At 42.2% G+C, this 18603-nt stretch overlaps 1 protein-coding gene across 1 annotated transcript in view; it reads right to left on the reverse strand.

Moving 5' to 3' along the window:
• Positions 1-241: 241 nt before the first annotated feature.
• The window catches only part of LOC147307846 (solute carrier organic anion transporter family member 5A1-like), a 44936-nt gene continuing 26574 nt past the window's right edge, over positions 242-18603 (reverse strand). Inside the window, exons 5-9 of the mRNA XM_086270890.1 lie at positions 14674-14872; positions 10584-10743; positions 8391-8635; positions 6776-6840; positions 242-6164 (exon numbers count right to left, since the gene is read on the reverse strand). Of these exons, the coding sequence (XP_086127016.1) occupies positions 5638-6164; positions 6776-6840; positions 8391-8635; positions 10584-10743; positions 14674-14872 (1196 nt within the window). The 3' untranslated portion in view covers positions 242-5637. The remainder of the gene's footprint in view (positions 6165-6775; positions 6841-8390; positions 8636-10583; positions 10744-14673; positions 14873-18603) is intronic.

Genomic DNA, 18603 nt, shown 5'->3' on the forward strand with positions numbered 1-18603 from the left:
GAGGTGAACTTTCCAAGAAGCTACCAGTGACTCATCCAGGTCACAAAAGAACCCAGAATAACATCTAAAGAACTGCAAACCACAGAAATCTAACATATAAGAAATGTATAAAACCACATGTGCTCATTGGGTTGTTTTTTATTGTTATTCTTCTGTGTTTCAATTCCTGTTAAGATAAACCAGCTGGAGGGAACGCGGCAGATAAACGACTGCAGACAGAAGAAGAAACACAAAGCAGCAGTTTCTGTAATTCTCTTTTATTAATTTTTTTCTTCACATTTTTATTGACAGAAGTCAAGTAACCAAGGCATCTGTAAACAGTGCATCCACAAATCTACATGTTGCCTCTCATCAGTGCGATCGTTCAGTCATTCAAAAACACTGTTTGGAAATAAATACAATACTGATTGTTTTTTTTCTTTAAAAAAAAACAAGAAGAAGAAGAAGAAGAAGGTAAAACCTACATCTGCCTGAAGGAGCTCGTAAAGATTCAGTCTTTGTCTGTAGTCACAGTCTGGAAATGATGCCACATATGAAGCAACACACGGAGGTAAACGACTCGATGTGGTAAAATCCTGAAGCCGGAGGATGAAATACTGACACCACCTGCACGGCTGGTTATGTGCGGCTAAAATGAGAAGTGAGAATTTCTGGACCTTTGAACCCCTTAAAAAGCTTTCAGCTTCATTATAAAGATTACAGAATATCTATCAGTGCATCAGGTGGTCCAGGTGTGTGATTAGGAGGCTTCCTGTGTGCCTCATTACAAGGTTTATTAAGCTGTACGACACCCAGAAAGCCACAAACTTCCTCCTAACAGCACTGCACCGCTGTCCAAAGACGACTGAAATGTTCCTTTATTACCATGAACACAGACCCACTCCCACATGCATCACTGTGCTGCCCCAAAAGTAACAGGTTGACTAATCCGCCATGAAAAATAGTCCCCAATAAACGCACCTTTTCCTCCTGTTAAACAAAAACTTCCCATTTTCTTTTTGTGTGGTATCAAAAAGGGGAAAAAAAGCCAGGCATCAAGAAATACTGGTGTCAGCAGTTCATCCCCCCAGTGTCGTTTGAGACGTGAAACAGCGCCGCCTGCAGCTAAACCACAGCGCTGCATGGACAAACTGAAACAGCAGATGTTCTGGTTGTTAAATGTTAAACAGATGGACGAGCATCTCTAACACGACACAGACGGACACGGGTGAGATTTGTATTAGTTGTTCTCGCTGTACATGAAAATGGAATGATGTGCTGAAATTTGATTCTACTCTACTTTCTCTACTGGAATCGTGCGTCAAGTTTTCCTTCCATTTACTGAGAAGTGGTGCGTTTTCTTTTTTGTCCCAACGACGTTTCTTGTGTGTGATTATTGTCACTCTAACATTACAGAAACATGTTATTGCATCAGACATGAGCTCTAACCTGTTCAACCATGATAATCACTTTAATTAAAACAAGAATCTTTTTTAACATCACTGAACCCTTAAAGCTCACCAGTCAGTCATCAGCTCCAGCACGCGCCTCATCTTGAAATATTCTAGCTTGAATTTTATTTTTTATCCTATTGCTGCACAAGATGCACCGCGACTCTCTGAGGGGAACAAAATAGGAAGCACGTGTAAAACAATAATAATAATGATAATAATAATAATATTAATGCAGTAACTGTAAACAAAAACAAGGGTCGACTGATCGATTGTTTGTTGGCTGTTATGAGTTTCATGATAACCGTGTATTGACGATTACAATGAAGTGACAATACTGTGTCAATAATGCACATATAACGTAAACGTATGAGCAACTGTTCTCTTTTTACAGGTATGCCTAGACTTGCTCAAACCTTTGAGTTTAACTATTTTGAATTTTAAATTCTTTAAATCTAACCAAGGAAAAAAGGGCAGACTAGCTTGGGTAAAAGAACGAAAGTTTAGGCACACAACGATGTGTGCCGCTGGTCAAGTTTCTGGGCTGCTTTTCCTCATAACAGCCATCCCTCATGATTTTCTCCATTTAAAGCAATGCATTGTCAGGGACTGTAACATCGAGTCCTTTTACTGAATCTTTGATGAATGCATAAAAATACAGCCCAAGTCGACCTGTTGGTATCTGTCTGAAGTCTTACTGCTTAAATAGCTGCTTTTATTACGTTTTTATTAGTTTGGTGAAAGAGGTTAACCGCCAGAAAACGGTTTAAAAATTGTCCTTCACCTGCTGGAGCTCAAACCGTGCAGCAAATGAAACAGGTGGCTTTAAATGAGTGTAAACTTTCTGGGGTTCAGGAGTGATGGTCAGGCATCTCATTTTAAAGTTTGCCCAGTTTGAATGCTCAGCATTAAATATCAGAGCTGCTTTTATCTGAGGTCTCAAAAGTAAAAACACCGGGACAAAATGAGGCACCAACCGTGCTGTCGACACACAAAAATACTGTTTTGGTTCTTGTTCTCTGTCTCGCATGTAACAAGTATTGATCGTCTTTCTCTTCGGTTGGTTTGGGACATGATGTGTGTGTCGGACGGCTGGTACACATCTGCCCAGCAGGTGTCCTCACAGGACAGCGATCGATGAAACTGCGCGTGTACAGTAAGAGCACATGTAACATCGAGCCTCCACGGGCATCGCACCTCGACATCCAAACACAGTGTTTTTGTGAGGTTTGAGTTTTCAGAGGGAAAAACAAACACGGATGTGCAACGAGCTGTAAACAGAGAGCCAAGAGGAAAGAAGCTCTGACACTGATCTAAATTTATATTTCTGTTCCTAAAGCTCAGAAATGCCCTCAAGGTTTCTAGACTGAGGAGAAAAGTTTTGGCCTGCAGCCACAGTGGAAGCAAATCCTCATCCAACTGTTTATGTACAAAACACAAACATGGCTTACATGGTGGTACAGGTTCAAAAATATTTCCTTTGTAAATGTAATCTCTGGATTTAAAAGAATCCAAAAAATTTGGAGCAAAATTGTTTTCGGGATCAAAAAGTTTGTCCCATCACTGTGCGCACTGACAGTGTCCGACAAATGTTATTGCTTTACTTTTACTAATACTATTCATTTATTGCAAAACTATTAAAACATTTTAGGAATTAAACTTGTTACTTTTTGAGCTTTCATCACTGTTAAGAATCACTTCAGTTCCACAGTTTGTTTAGTGTAAAGTAGAATTAAAAACATAAAAGTGATGGTGTTTATTTGCTTCCACTGGGCTGCTAAATCAAAAATTTAACTACTTTAACCACTAACTAATTTTAAAACAAGCTTTAAATATGACTTAACTGTTACTTTTGAAATCAAAACAAACAAGAAAAAAAAAGGTCTAATTTTTCTGTTATTGGGTTGTGTTTTCTTCAGATTGGTCATTTTTACTTATTTTTGTTGAGGCTTCTTGTTGAAAACTTTCCAAATACGGTGACTGCTTGCTTTTCAGTGCATTTAGTAGCAGTTGTGCAACTTTTCCTTCACAGAACACGATCAGAAAACGTCTACCAAAAAACGACTGCTGCTGAGTTTAATGTTATATTTTTTAAATGTCATAATAAATGGAGCAAAATTTATTCTGACCTTTAACGACTAAATCTGTTACACCAAACTGCCAAAAGAAAAAACAACGTCTGAGGTTCAAACTGGCGCTTCACGTCTTTTAAAGTCGAGCTGTTATCCTTACTTTAAATGTCTGCTGTTTTAATGGTGAATATTTAAGTGAGTGAGCTGGGAAGTCCCTACTATTGTCATCTCAGGCAACACCACTCTGGGTGTGAGACCAAAGCCCCACCCCCTCCTGCTCAAACCTACTGTTTGTGAGGGGCAGCCAACCAGAAGAAAGCAGGTTTAAAGCAGTGGTACTTTTTTTTCTATGCTCTTGCATTGACTCTAGATCAAGACCCTACGTTTGTTGTTAGTAATTGACAAAAGATGGTTTAGTGACAGGTGAAAACAGGATCAGGCCTGAAAATGTTTAAGAACCACTGGTGTAAAATATTAAAAGAGCTTGTTTGGGACAGTAGACGAATTGAGGGACTGAACAAAGGCCTGTATGAGTTAAAAGAGGATTATTTTAAACTGTGAGTCATGCAAAGCTACTCTAGTCGAGTCCAAGAGTAAAACAGTAGAGCTGGAAATGAGCCTAATTGGACTTGCACATTTGATAGGTTAAGCGTTTCGGTTTTTCATATTGCTAAAAACATCTTTGGGTTTCGGGGTTGAACAAAAAAATTTGAGCTCAGAAAAACTGTTGATTTACATTGTTTGACTTTTTTTTTAGATCAAAGAAAACGATCATTGGCTGCACTCCATCAGGAATCTGTGACCTTTTCTCTACTTTCTCAATAAACAACCTAACCATTCTGCAAACTGATGCCTTATTTTCTTATTTTTTCCTCACTTGGCTGCGACTTACACCTATCAAACGCAACACACATCACGTTCTGGCAGACGAGCAGGTCATTACCCATAATACACCAGGACTAGTGTTTCATATTAAACCATCAAGGTGCATTCATACAGTTTCCATCTGCAGACGCCGCTTTCATTTCTGGAGCAGACAAAGGGAACAGATGACTACACTATGACCTCTACGTGATGGTCGACTACTCGCCAGCCTACATGTTGAGTAAAAATGTTAGAGTTGCTGTTAGTAAAGTGGACGGAAGTCACTGAGCCTGAAATGTAGTCCGTTTCTTTCCTCGTTCTTCCAGTCGTTTATTCGGAGAATCCGCCGCTGGCTCGCCGGGAATGTGGTCAGGAGGAAAATGCCGATCCTCTTTTTTTTTTTTTTTCTTCCCAGGTTAAGCTGCTTATCACAGGGTGCCAGTCGGAGGCCCGGATGTATGGATGCATTGTATGGAGCTGGAAAAAGCCAAAACAATCCGACTTTCAGCAGTAATACTGCGTGTCATTGTGTCAGGGGAGCAACAAAAGGCCTTGCATCGAAGAGGAAGGCATTCTGTGCATGCCAAGCTGCTTAGCCCAGTGACCTGTTGGGTTTTTTCTTTTTAAAAAAAAAAGATTTTAAAAAAGGACGCTGTTTTTCACATAGCACCATGCCATCGGTTTCCAGTTCTTTAACGGTTGTGTGTCACATTTCCAAAGGTTTTTCTTTTTTTTCCAGTGAAAGCGCTGATACAAGAACAAAAATGGCTCAAAAGAAAATCGCAAATGAGGATGAAGCACGCAGACGTGAGGCGACGGTGAAGCTGAAGGGAGAGGTTAGCGAAGCTGAGGTATCTGTTCAGGTGACTCCTACAAGGTGACCAGTCTGTGTGTGAGGGGCTTCCAGTGTGTTTTGTACTATTAATGTGAGGATCGTGGTGACAGAAGGCACACATTGCCAAGGTGGAGTGTGGAGGTGGGGGCTTATAAGCGATGAACTGTCTTCCATCTCAAAGGAAACCAAGCTTCCATTTGCATTTCAATGAACCGAGCAGAGATTTCCACCTGGTCTGGACAAAGTGGAGGTCTACCTGAAGGTTTTCGGTCCACGTAGTTTACCAGTGTTTCACCAGCTAATCAGAGATTTGAGATGCGAGCGGGACATCCGTGTTGTGACTGGTGTTCCTGACAGCGGCTAAAAACCCAGCTGACTGGAGAAACAAGATGTCAGTGGAAGAGACCTGCCTCGTCGCCTGGCCCCGATCTGGAGCTCAGACTCGGACTGAGACGTGTTCCAGTGATTGGGCAGGTGCGGGGCTGGGCGCCGCTGCGGGTGAAGGTGCAGCCGCGGCTGCCGGAGGAGGAGTTATTGCTTTCAGCTCCTGGCCGGGGCAGCTCTGGGTGCTAACGCCACGGTTCAGGGTGCCGGCGCGCGGCGGTGCATTAGCAGGCAGAGCGTTGGGGTCGGTTCGAGGGATATTTACGGGACAGGATCGGGTGCGGGCGTGGCCCTTGTGGCCGCCGGGGTGGCAGACGAGGCTGCCCACGGTGTCGACGGGCGACAGGTGGCGCTTGAGCCAGCGCTCTACCCGCTCCTCTTTGTACTTAATGGAGTACCAGGTGAGGAAGATGAAGAAGAAGCCAAGGAACTTGAGGCTAGCAGCGAGGCCGAAGTACACGAAGCGCAGAGAAGTGACGTCGTACTCCCAGCAGGAGCCGTGGACGCCGCAGTCCTGCTGCCACAACATGCAGGTGGTGTCGATGACGGCCCCGAAATAAATGGGAGTCGGGATGTAGGCTGAGTAAAAAAAGAGAAGAAGAAGAAATCAGGCGGGGCAAAGAACGAGAGAGTGGACAGAAAAGGAGATGGAAAGAGCAGAAAGAAAGAAAAAAACGATGACATGGAAGAGAAAACAGGGAAAGAAGAGGTCAAGGGAGGTAAAAAAAACAAACAACAAACTAAACAAAAAAAAAACCCAGAACAGACGTGAGCTCTCAGCTGTCTCATTGAGGTGAGACACTAATAAAGCTGCAGGAGCTGCTGTGAGAAACTGCAGCACAAGATGAGAAGTGCCATCCTGGATTTCATAAATTTCATAATCCTCACCACCTGATTAACCCCAAACACAGTTTCTAACTGTCCTCTAAATAACTTACACTGACAGCAGCTCCCTGAACATGCATCAAATATAATTCACCTCCTTTGACTCCTCCTTATTCAGGATAACTGCCACTTTTTAAAAATCTGTAAAACATCTCGTGAGTCAGGAGGCACCGAGTGTTTACAAGCAGTGAGCCCATCTCTCCATCGAGCTCCACAAATAACACTGCTGATATTCTGCTTTTCTATTTAATTTCATGGCAAAATAAAACAAGACGAGCAGCTCTGTGCTTTCCGGTTCTACTCACCGAGAGTCCTGAGGAGGACAAACTGCATTCCCAGAGCGAACGGCCGCTCCTGCTCCGCTACAGACCTGCAACACACAGACAGGTGACTGAGGAAGGCAGAAACAGAGGATGATAGAACCAAATAAAGCAACTGCCTAAGCTAATGTTAAATATTACAGTTGAATCACTAAAATTAAGTGTTTGTTCAATGAAAATTGAAATTTTAAGTGTTTGTTCAGTGATAACAACACACAACTCTGTGTTTCCGTGAATGTAGATTTATTTCCAAGCATCGTGCCTGCATCTAAAACATTTCTGAGACCACACACAGTCAAACTTCACAACTCGAATAAATATTCACCATCCATGCCTGTTGTGCAACCTCTTGGTCTGTAATATGCAATAAAATCCTCCAAAGAAACGAAAAGCTTCACGGCCATATTTATGAAAAATAAAACGGTTAATTCTTAAAAAAAAAAAGCAAAAGTAAAAATGAACCAAATGGATGGGAACTGATCTGTGGACTTGGCTAAGAGTGTTTTCACCACAGACGGCACATAACCATGTTTATGTTTACAGCTTTTTTCAAGCATTAGCCAAATTACCTTTAATCTTAGTGGGTTACAGGGACATTAAAAGGGCGGGGATTCACCAGTCGACTCTGATAAAACTCTAAAGTTTGCTGACTCTGCACACAGACGTCACCATGTTTGGATGAGAGCAGGAGAGCTTTGTTATCAGATAAAGATAACAAGACTGATGCCGGCAGACTTGATCAGCTTAGACGTGATTCAGCAACAATTCTGCTCATTCACAACAAATATCTGTGTTTTTGGCTTTATTATGTTCATCTTACTTGACTGTCCTACTGCATGATACAAATCTACTTAACAAAGACCCACTTATCCATTTTTAAATCGAAAATGGCCCCATGCCTGAATCCTTTAATGATGTTAACATTTTTATTTGTCGAATGTTCAGAAATATCTATCAAATACATACATTTCCATCAGACAAATCAGTTCAAAGACTTTGTGGGAATTGAGTTGATAAAGTTTGGAAATCACAGTTTGATAGTACTGCCACTTGGATGAAAGAAGAAATGTTCACGTTCAAATTCATCGTCACATCATCAGTCTAATAAGAGATGCCCAGACCTCTCCAGCTGATCTGGGAAGAATACTGAGGCATTCCCAAGCCAGCACTATCCCAGTACTATCCCAGGGGTCTTCTCCCAATGGGAAATGCCCAAAACACCTCACCTAGGAGGCGCTCGTGAGGCATCCTGTTCATATGCCTAAACCATCTCAACTGGCTCCTTGCAGGCCAGCTGTCCATAAGGTAAGAGAGGGAATGTAGATCAACCAGTAAGTCAACAGTGTCGCCTTTACTCTCACAGTTTGTCTACAGTCAGTAAAGTTTCTTCAACTTTTCCACCACTTTTGATTATTTTTGAAAACTCATTTCCTACAAAAATAGAAAATTGTTTCTTTTTTTCTCAGAAAGGTGATAAGAACACCTGGTCTGCAGAGAGGCAGTTACCGGTACTTAAAAACCAAAGAGGCTGACGACTTTTAGTTGGAACAAAACATTGACATCCCATCCTCCTCACAGTGAGTGATTCATAAAGGCGTACCTGAGGGTGACAATGATGGCGGAGGGCTGAGCGCAAGCAGTGATGAGCGTGACGATGAAGAGAAAGATGAGGAAGGGGATGAGCGTATTGCAGGTGCGGTCGCACTTCCCCGATACGGCGTAGCCGTTCTCGTTCAGGTAGGTCTTGACGATGACGAGCTGCAGCTGGTTGCTGCCCTGACTGCCAGTCGACGGCGTGATGACCTGCCGGCTCTGAACGCAGGCGCAGTCGGAGTAGTTTCGGATCTGGAGGGCAAATGAAGATACGTATGGAAGTTTAGATACATGGTTCATAATGTTATTACTTTAGACATTAATGTAACTGCTAAAAAGAAGTGAGAATGTCTTTAGCACTGGGAAAATAAAGGCCTTTTATTACTCTTTCAAACCTATCCGAGTGCCTCCGTCTAATAATGACGACATGGCCTACAGAGGGCAGATCCAGCATCTGCTGACTCAAACAAAAACCTTGATCTTAATGTTATAGAAAGTCCAAAAAAGGTAGACAGAGCCCCATCTACAACAGGGTAAAGCTGAGAACATAACGAGCTTTCAGTTCCTTGGTCTCTATGCCTCTGGGGACCTGACATGGTCTCTATATACTTCCTGATAAGCAACAACAATGCCTCCACTGCCTGAGGAGATTGAAAAGGCTCCATCTGGACAGCTTCTACCACTGCACGGTAACATCTTGCACAACAGCTTGGTACAATCACTGCACCTGCAGCAGTTAGTGAAACCAACAGAGCGTCCTGTTGGCACCCGCTACATGCCGTTAAAGACTGCTACCTGAAACGCTTTACCTTGCATGCGTGTAACATGAACTATGACCCCACTCCCCCTTTCAACATTGATCCCCCACTGAGTGTGAAACAGTACCAGTGTCTCACACTGTAAGGCTCAGGAACAGATTTTTTTGTTCCCGGCCTGTAAATCTGTCTCTCCAATCATGTGCACCATAAGCACTGAACTCAGTCACACACTGTAACACACATAATCACTGGATCAGAACCTGCCACACTCTGACACTTTATCAGTAACAACAGATTACCTATAAGTCACTAATCTGCTATTTTATTTTCTTTATATTAATCTACATGATTTTTTTTATTTATTTTATCCGCTTTTATATCATTTTATGTTTTTGCTTTTCTATTATGTTACTGTGTCGTGTCATTACTGTGTTGTGTTGCGCTGCACCTACATATTAATACTGCATATATCATTGTGTTGGCTTTGCTTGTATAATAACAACAAAATGAATTAAACGGAACTTTTTGGTAACATTTTGCTTCTTTTGCCAAAATTATTAAAATCTTCTGGTTTTTGGCCTTGAAATCACACATATACAACGCCAGGATAGTGTCCAGGTTACTACTACCCCGTAGTGTTTACAAGTTCAAACAAGTTAAACTGAGGATCCTTTTAAAATGAATATTGAGGGAAAAGCACATCTAAACTAAGACCTTCTTCCATCTCACTTCGAAATAATTTATAAAGTAACAGTTAAGTTCAAGAACACTGTCTAAATGCAATTATTAATTTGAAAAGAACAGAAAAATAGAATTTCTACATCAGTTAATATACCAAATTAGAACCTGTTTCTAATTTTAAAAAGAAGCTGAATGGTTTAAAGAAGCTAACCCAGCAAACATGACTGTTTGAGAACATCACCAAACTCCATCACAGTTCAGAGGTTGTTGCCAGTAAAAATGACATACGTGACCTTTAGTTTGTGCTAGTTTGATTAAATTTGGACCAATGCTGTAGGTGGAGTAGCAATTCTGCTATGAGCTTATTGATCCTTTAATTTAATTCAGTTTGATTTATGTAGCGCTAAATCACAACAACACGCTTTATATTTTAAGGTAAATTGCTAAAATAATACAGAAAAAAAATCCCAGTTAACATGAGCGAGCACTTGGTGACAGTGGGAAGGAAAAACTCCCTTTTAACAGGAAGTATTCTCCAGGAGGAACCGGGCTCAGGGGGGTGCGGCCATCTGCCGCGACCTGCCTGTGGATGAGAGGACGGAGCTGCATGAGCTGAAAATAGCAACAGTCAAGCTGAGAAAACCACGTGCCGTGGGCAGAAAATAGTGAAACAAAACATTTAAAATACATCTTAGACTGAATTTAAGATGTTTTAGTGTCAACATTTAAAAAAATAAGACACAGGTATCGTGGCCTCTTACCCCAGTGCTGTCGTTGGCCACGCTGCCACAGCCAGCTAGGCAGGGGTTAAAATATGTGATGCCATCAGAGCCGCAGACCGGAGCGTACTCGTGGATTTTACAGCCGCAGTTCACATTACAGCCTCCGGTCAGGTTCCTCTGCGTCATAGTGAGTGTAGGTCTGAAGGGAGAAAACAGAACCTTTTTAATTAGACAGTTATTTTCCTTTAAAGCTATTCCACTTCTGAGTGTTCAACACTGAAAACAAATTAATCCCAGCACTTAGTGGCATTAAGTCAAATTCAGTCTGTTAACAGGCGACATCATTACACTAAACACTGTGTAAAAGCTCATTTCTTGCTCGCATTGATCCGCATAGTGACTGCTTGTCTAACACATTACTGATAAGCAGCATCAAAGTAAAGCTCAGGCTGATGGAAAAGTCATCACAGCTTTTCAATGAGCACTTTCGGTACATTTCTCCATTATTTTATTTAGTAATGATGACACTGCGTCAGGAAAAAGTTACAAATCTTCTTCAGAGAAATCTGACAGATAAAGAAATTCACTGAACACTCAGACGATTTGACGTGTTTGGGAAAAGCCAAAAAGAAAAACTAGAATTCTTAAGTTATGGGCAAAACAAGCTGTTTTCAGGTCACAGTGGCCTTGGTCCTAGATGTAGAAAAACGAATCATTTCTTCTTTCCTTCGTCCATGTAAAAGTTTGTGCCAAGCTGGCACGTCCTGATCTATTTTGTTCACAACAAGTTAAGCAGTAGGGTTGGATGGACGCAGCTGTCATCAAAACACAACAGACGAACAAGAGGAAAAAGCAGAGAGAGGACGAGGAAAAGGAGACAGAAGGGAGGGAATCGAAAAGAATTAAACATGAAGAGTGGAGGGCGAAAGCGACAGACAGACTCACAGAGGGAAATAAAAAAAGACCAGAGGGACAAACGAGAGAGAAAACAGAGAGGGCACGCAGCCAAAGATCCTCTCTTCCAAGCTGTCCTTGGACATTTTCCACGGTTGCCATGTAATCGCTCTCAGGGACGCTTTGTGCAAAAGAAAACGCCTCCGTTCACTGGCTCGTTATCTGTTATCCTGCACTCATCCGAACATTCGCTTCCTCCCTGACATGAGCCACAGATGGGGTGATGAAAACTACCACCTACTCGGTCAGACCGGGAAATGATTAAACAGGAGAAAGGCCACGCTGCAGTCGGCAAACGGATGTCTGCGGTTTAAGGGAAAGAGTCAGGATTCCAAGTTTACATCTGGAAGGAGAAGCAAAAGAACGACACCAGGGGAGGTGCTGAAAAAAACAACTAAGGGCTGTCAGGTTGATGAAACTGCAGACTTGAATGGAGCAGATCTGGCCAAAAACTTGTGCCGCCTCTAAAAACATGACTAAAAATGAACTTCAGAACTGTGTGGGATGATTGCAGGGGAAAAGATGTTTTATTATGGCTTCATATCAAAGATTTGAGTTTGTTCGGTTTACAGCAGCTATAACATTTTAAGAAAATTAGCCAAATATTTTATTCTGAAGGATAAAATCTCTTTTTTTCCTATTATGTTGTCAACAAATAAACCTGCTGCTAATTGTCTTCAGTAACCATCTAGCTGTTATAAAGGCTATATAGTTATAAAGCTGGAGGATATGCCCACCAAGGTTTCCTAGTAAATAAATAAATAAATAAATAACAGCCAAGAAGTTATTCTGTTTCTCTGAATAAGAATAATGCTAAAAAATGCAGTACAGGAAATGAACAGATAATAACGCTGAGAAACCAACACATTCCTGAGGTTCATGAGGTTTTTTCCTACCTTTTTTAATGGAAGAGTTTTGACTTTTTGTATGTCAGATAAAACAAGCTCTTTGAAAATGTCACCTGGAAAACCGTGAAGCCAATTTTTTCTGACATTTTCTAAATTTTTAAGATCGAACAAACAGACCAGTTTGGAGCAGACGTCACTGATACGTCAGTCGGGTGACAGGAAACAATTAGAAGAAAAGAAATAGGGGAAAACTTTCTGCTTCATGTGATTGTAGGTAACAAATGTATTTTTGTGTCACTGGAAGTCAGTACTGAAATAGCTGCAGATGCCCTTTACAGTGAAAAGCAGAGGTTTATGGTTACAGTCTGTTATAAGTGACAAACTGGGCTGAATGAAATCATTCAGAGAGCATTTCACAATCAGCCAGCCCTCCAGGTTTGGTTGATCATCTTTAAGACACATGAAGGCACCATTTCATTACAGTACCATGTCAGCAACATTAGCAAACAAGCAAACTAAACTATTTATAGCCTGCTTACAACACCAGCCACTGTCAGTGCAAGCAGCAGGGCCTATAATGATATTATAACCACGATGTACTTTTCAGTCTGGACACCGACTGAGTTAATGCTGCTTTCTATCTCAAGTGCAAAGTTGGAAGTATAACTGCTGAACTTTGTGTTCACTGTTCACACAGTATTTGCAGCTAGGCAAAAAAGTCTTATACAGAGAACCGACTGGATTCTATCAGTGAACGTGCTACAGCTGTATTATTAGACTGAGAAAAAATATATACACTGTGCTGTACTCAGGCGCTGCACTGATGGCTGAATGGCTCCACCTTCAGAGCAAGTCACCGCCCGTTTTTCCAAATCCGACCTATAACCTGTGAGGTACAAGGAAGGCAGCATAAGCCTTCGGATCACGTGACATCGCCATTGTTTTCTGGCAGAGGTCTTAAACATCTGTTAGTCTTAAAGACGTTTCTAGGATCCACTCTGGTCCAAGTGACAAATGCTAGTGCCACCGACTATGCGTGCATCCTTCAGTTGGACGTTACGTGAACTGTAACAGGAATGATGACCCGTGCAGGGCGTCTGTGACTCTCCGTGTCTGTGACTAAGTTTCATGCCTGCCTTACAGGGGAACCATTCACAGATCCAGAAAATCCATCGCCCACCTCTTGTACAGATGTACTTTTGGTCTTTGCCTCTAGCAACAGGCAGTACATCAGTCCTTTACACAAATATCGGCCAACAAAACGCTGTAATAAATGTTCTGGACATGACTTCAAAGTGCAAGAATGCACGTTGCAAGAGCTTTGTCTGCTTGTAGGCTGGTGTTTGGATGTTTAGTTTTTCCGCCACACAGAAAAACTTTGTCACAAAATGTCTTGTGTTGTTATCAGTGTGTTTTCACACTGCGCTGTTTAGTCTGTTTAAATCAAACTCTGGGCTGTTTTTTCCTCTCGGTGCGGTTCACAGATGCAGGTGTGAACACAGTCATCACTCTGGTGCTGATGAAAACATCCACAGAGATCCTTTGGAGGAGGTCTCAGTCATGTCTTAACAAACTTCAGAGCAATTTGTTTAGGGATGTGAACGTGAGCCAAGCCAACTTTGAGCTAAACACCTCCTGTACCTCCAAAAGTTGATTCTGTTCATCTGTTCGTTCCCACAAAACGCTACGTTCTATGGAGTTTGTTCTGTGTGAAAAGAAACCAAATCATGGGGAAAATCTACACGTTTACAAACTCATCGACTGATTTGGACCAAAGTAAATAAACAGTGTGTGAAATCAAATCAAAGCCCACCAGAATCCAGAGACCTCACTGCATTTTAAGACTTTGTATTATCCAGGTAGGGAGGATGCTGCCTCTCATGTTTTTGAGGCTCGAAGATGATGCTCATAAAAACAGGGCCGAGGTCAACATTACACAAAGTTGGACACGAAATAAGGCTGAGAAAAGTGGCAGGAACAGATTACATGTGTTTAAACGACCAGATGAACTATTTGGCTGACTTCACTCTTTCAGCCGCTTTCATTACTCAGTTTCTTTAACCCTCCTCCTCAGTCAGTCTGATTTTCTTTTACTTCTGTCTGTTTATTCTTAGCTTCGTCTTTGTCTCCTCCATCCTTTGAGTGTTTCTCTACATCCTCCACAACCACATCACTGCAGGAACAGCACACACAGACCCAGTGTAAAGACTCAATTCAGACATGAATGAAGTGGCATTGACGCCGAAGTGACGTCGGTCTTCCTCGTCAGCTGTGATGCAGCACGACCCACCACCTCCCCGGGTTTCACCCGCCCAGCTTCTCCTTACCCGGTGGTGTAGGGGATGTTGATCCCTCCGAGGTTGATGCTCTCGCAGCCCACGATGAACAGCGTGGAGAAGCAGAGCAGGGACACGCCGCTGCAGATCATGGCCAGCTTGGCCGACTCGCGAGCGCCCAGCTTTAGCTTCTTAATGATGTAGCCGCCCAGGACGATCCCCACGCCGGCACTGGGTACAATAATCACACCTGAAGAGACAAAGACAAGCAAACAGAAATAATCAAATGTGGAAAAAAGTCTTACCCGTACCTCTCAGGATCAGCAGATTACAATAACTTGCAGCCACAGAAACTTTTACCTTTATACTATGAAAAGTTTATAATGAGGCAAATGGAGGTGGGGCCTCACAGCTTCATCAATACAGGAGATAACAAAGTAACAAAGACTCTTTTCTATTATGGGATTTTTCAAAGCTTCAATACCAAAACGGCAGCAATTCAAGATCTGTGACAAAGAGGAACAGACAAATGAACTGGGACTCTGTCTGTTGACCTGCTTTCTGATAATTCACTGGAGGAAAAAAGGGGTCGTATTATACGGAGCCCCCCAGGGGACATGGGAGAAAAAAAATTAGGGAGGAAAAAAAAATTAGGGAGGAAAAAAAAAAATTAGGGAGAAAAAAAAAATTAAGACGGACTTTTGCGAGAGCTCGCAAAAGTATTGCGAGATCTCGCAAAGGTTTTAGCCGCATTCTTCGGAGGCCGCCAGCTCGAAGCCGACCGGGAGGTCGAGGCACGATGTGCCGGGAAAGCGGTGTTCCTCCCGGCTGTAGTAGGTCTCGACTTCCCGTTAGCTTCGAGCTAGTGGCCGCCAGCTCGAAGCCGACCGGGAGGTCGAGGCACGATGTGCCGGGAAAGCGGTGTTCCTCCCGGCTGTAGTAGGTCTCGACCTCCCGTTAGCTTCGAGCTAGTGGGTGTCAGATCTCCAAAAACGTCGGAGCACTTTTGCAAATATGTGATGTCTTGTAAACCGAGCAGGTATCTGACGTTTACACAACTACATTCACGCCTCAAAATATCTTAAAAGTGTATTTTGTGACCCAGAAAGAGTAATATTACAACTAAGTAGCTGCCGCCATTGTTGGAGTTTTGCGAGATCTCGCAATACTTTTGCGAGCGCTCGCAATACTTTTGCGAGATCTCGCAATACTTTTGCGAGATCTCGCAATACTTTTGCGAGATCTCGCAATACTTTTGCGAGATCTCGCAAAAGTCCGTCTTAATTTTTTTTTCTCCCTAATTTTTTTTTTCCTCCCTAATTTTTTTTTTTCTCCCATGTCCCCTGGGGGGCTCCGTAGCCTTTAAAGAAACTGCAATATTTGTCTTTGAAATTTTACTTCATATTTGAGTCTTTGAGGACGCTGCGTGTTGCAGACTCATTAGCCATAAAAACTAGACGTGGTAATTCAGTTTGGTTGTGCTGCTTTTCTGCCACCAAGTGGCCATAAATTCACCAGGGTAATGAAGTCAAAATAAACTAATCCTGTAGCAATTAAACCTGCGGCTGCACATTGTGGGGAATTCACTTTTTCTTTTTACCGTGTGTGCGTTTCAGAGTATGACGCACTGCACTTTGTTTCTATAGTTACAATGCGTTTGATGAGGCGGGTAAATTATCTGGACTAAGGGCCAGAGATGATTTTCTCTGTGAGCAAAGCATATGTTTATCGTTCAAGCCTCAGCTCGCTTTCAAGCTGGACTTTCACAGATCAAATCGGCGGCACACTGTGTAGCTGTGGCCACTGCAGCTATCGCTTTCTCTTCAATGAGATCCTAAAGAAAACGCAGCGATCACAACAACATCCGCCTCCGGGCAGCCTTGCATTGCCATGACAGCACACATTTATAGTGTGGGTAGCCTCGGAGGGAGTGAAGCCTCTAACCCAAGCAGAGATGCTCTCTTCACTCAGTAGGTGTTAGATAATGTGTCCTGTGCAGCTGTCTGTCCTCTCAGCTTGGAAGATGGAGTCTAACGGAGGAAGCTTCTGTCTCAGAGTAGCGGCTCCATGCTTTTTTTAACTCTATATCACGAACCCAACAACACATAAAAAACACTGCTGTTGCAAGTTGTAATTAGTTGGTATGTGTAATATATCACGTGTGCATTCCTGTTAAATGGGAATTATAACAGGAAAAAGTCCATAAAGGTATGTAGTTCCCGAGGGTAAAAGCCCAGCCGTTAGCCTCAGGGAGTCCCCAGATCTGTTCAGTCCTAAGTGACTGTCATTAAAAGCTCACCACACTGTCTGGTTCTCTGTAAGCAATGCTTCCTCCTTAATGAAACCTGCCCTACGTTCAAGATTGTTCTAGAAATGTTAAACACAATGCCAGCATGACTAAAGACACGTGGATTACAGACTGACTGGCCATTTAAATCCAAAACCAAGCATCAAAATCTCAGAAGCCGATATGTGCAAGTGCCACAAAACTGCAGTTCCTCTAAAGGCCACTTGAGGCAGGCTCCTAAAGAAAGTAACCTGTGTTCAAATGTCCAACGCAGTGTCTGATAACAAAATCAGTTTGGGGCTCTAAGAACAGTTTCAAGTGATCAGTGGGTGAATTTTCTGTTTCTTTCTTGATGATCGCAGGTTTAAAGCTAAAAGAAGTGTGGCTACACAACATCAACATGCTTTCACTAAAGCTTTAAAGTACAGAAGACACTAAACTGCAAAAACCGAGTATGATTTTTTTTCCACAGTTGAGGACAAAACACTAAACTGTGGATTTAACTCTAAAGACGTGGGCACAAAATTATATCCTACACTTTATCTTACTTATTCTGCTGAATGAGGGAAGGGAAAGCGCCGTAACTCCAGGCTGGTGGGGGCTCCTGCTTTGCTCTACCCACTCAGGCCCCTTAAAGTGAACAGCTGTGGATACCAAATTGGGGTCCTGGGACCTTCACAAACTCTTGAGCAGGTTCCCAAGAAATAATTTTATTTCACTCACCGGAGGATGGCATATTCTGAAAATATATATGAGTGGCAGTTCTAATCACAGGCTTCACAGCCCACTCCGCCTACAGCTGAGACAGTTATGCAACTCAAACACTAAAACATTTCTGATAACAAGATGTAATTTCCTGGAGAAAAATCATACTAATGTGGCTAAAAGGAATGAAAGGAATAAACAACATTAATGCAGAACCAGTGTGAAAAACACTACGGTAGTTTGTTGGGTGTTTATAAACTCCGCTTTCAGTAATCGAGTTTTTTGTGTGGAAAGTTCAGATGACTCATGGTTACCTACAAGTGTGACTAATGATGTGCTGTTCTTTGACGACAGCAATCAAAATCAATTTTTTAAAAGGGCAAAGTCTTGTTTTGTTTTTTGCTCGTTTTCTTTTTATTAAAATGATAAATTCAAAGCAAAGAATAATCCGTACAGAGAGTGAGAATCATTTAGAGGGACTGAGTGGGGTCATTTTTGACTCCACTGTGTGTACGGTTCTGATATTTTTCACTATAAAAAGAATTTCTATCATAAATTTGTCCCTTACAATCTGAAGATCTGGAGACAGGACACGACTGGCTGAGGAGGCGACCAGTTAGGGCATCTCTGCTTAGACTGCCGCCCTTGTGATTCATGTAAGCAGCAAAAAAAGAATCAATGGACGAATGTTTTCTGAAACACTTTAACTTTGTGGAGTTATCCCTATGAGTAAGGGAGCAGCTGTAAGTAGCCTTATATTTTCTCCAGTAACAAAATAACTTCCTAAATCTGGGATGAAATGGAATCATAAATGACCTCACTCTGACTTTTCAGTTCCTAAAATAGTCCAAGTCAGTTTCATGAGGGCCCACAGTGGTGAATAAGAGTCACATTAATGGCCACACATACACAGCACATATATTTAATGTCAAATGTATGTCCCAATCAGCTCTCAGTTTACAGGTTCCAGCCTCCATATGTTTGACACC

The sequence above is a fragment of the Aulonocara sp. 'chitande type north' Nkhata Bay genome, linkage group LG18, assembly GCF_057382095.1.
Source record: "Aulonocara sp. 'chitande type north' Nkhata Bay isolate Kocher_YH1m ecotype deep benthic linkage group LG18, A_spYH_male_GT1.1, whole genome shotgun sequence".
In the NCBI taxonomy this organism is placed as follows: domain Eukaryota; kingdom Metazoa; phylum Chordata; class Actinopteri; order Cichliformes; family Cichlidae; genus Aulonocara; species Aulonocara sp. 'chitande type north' Nkhata Bay.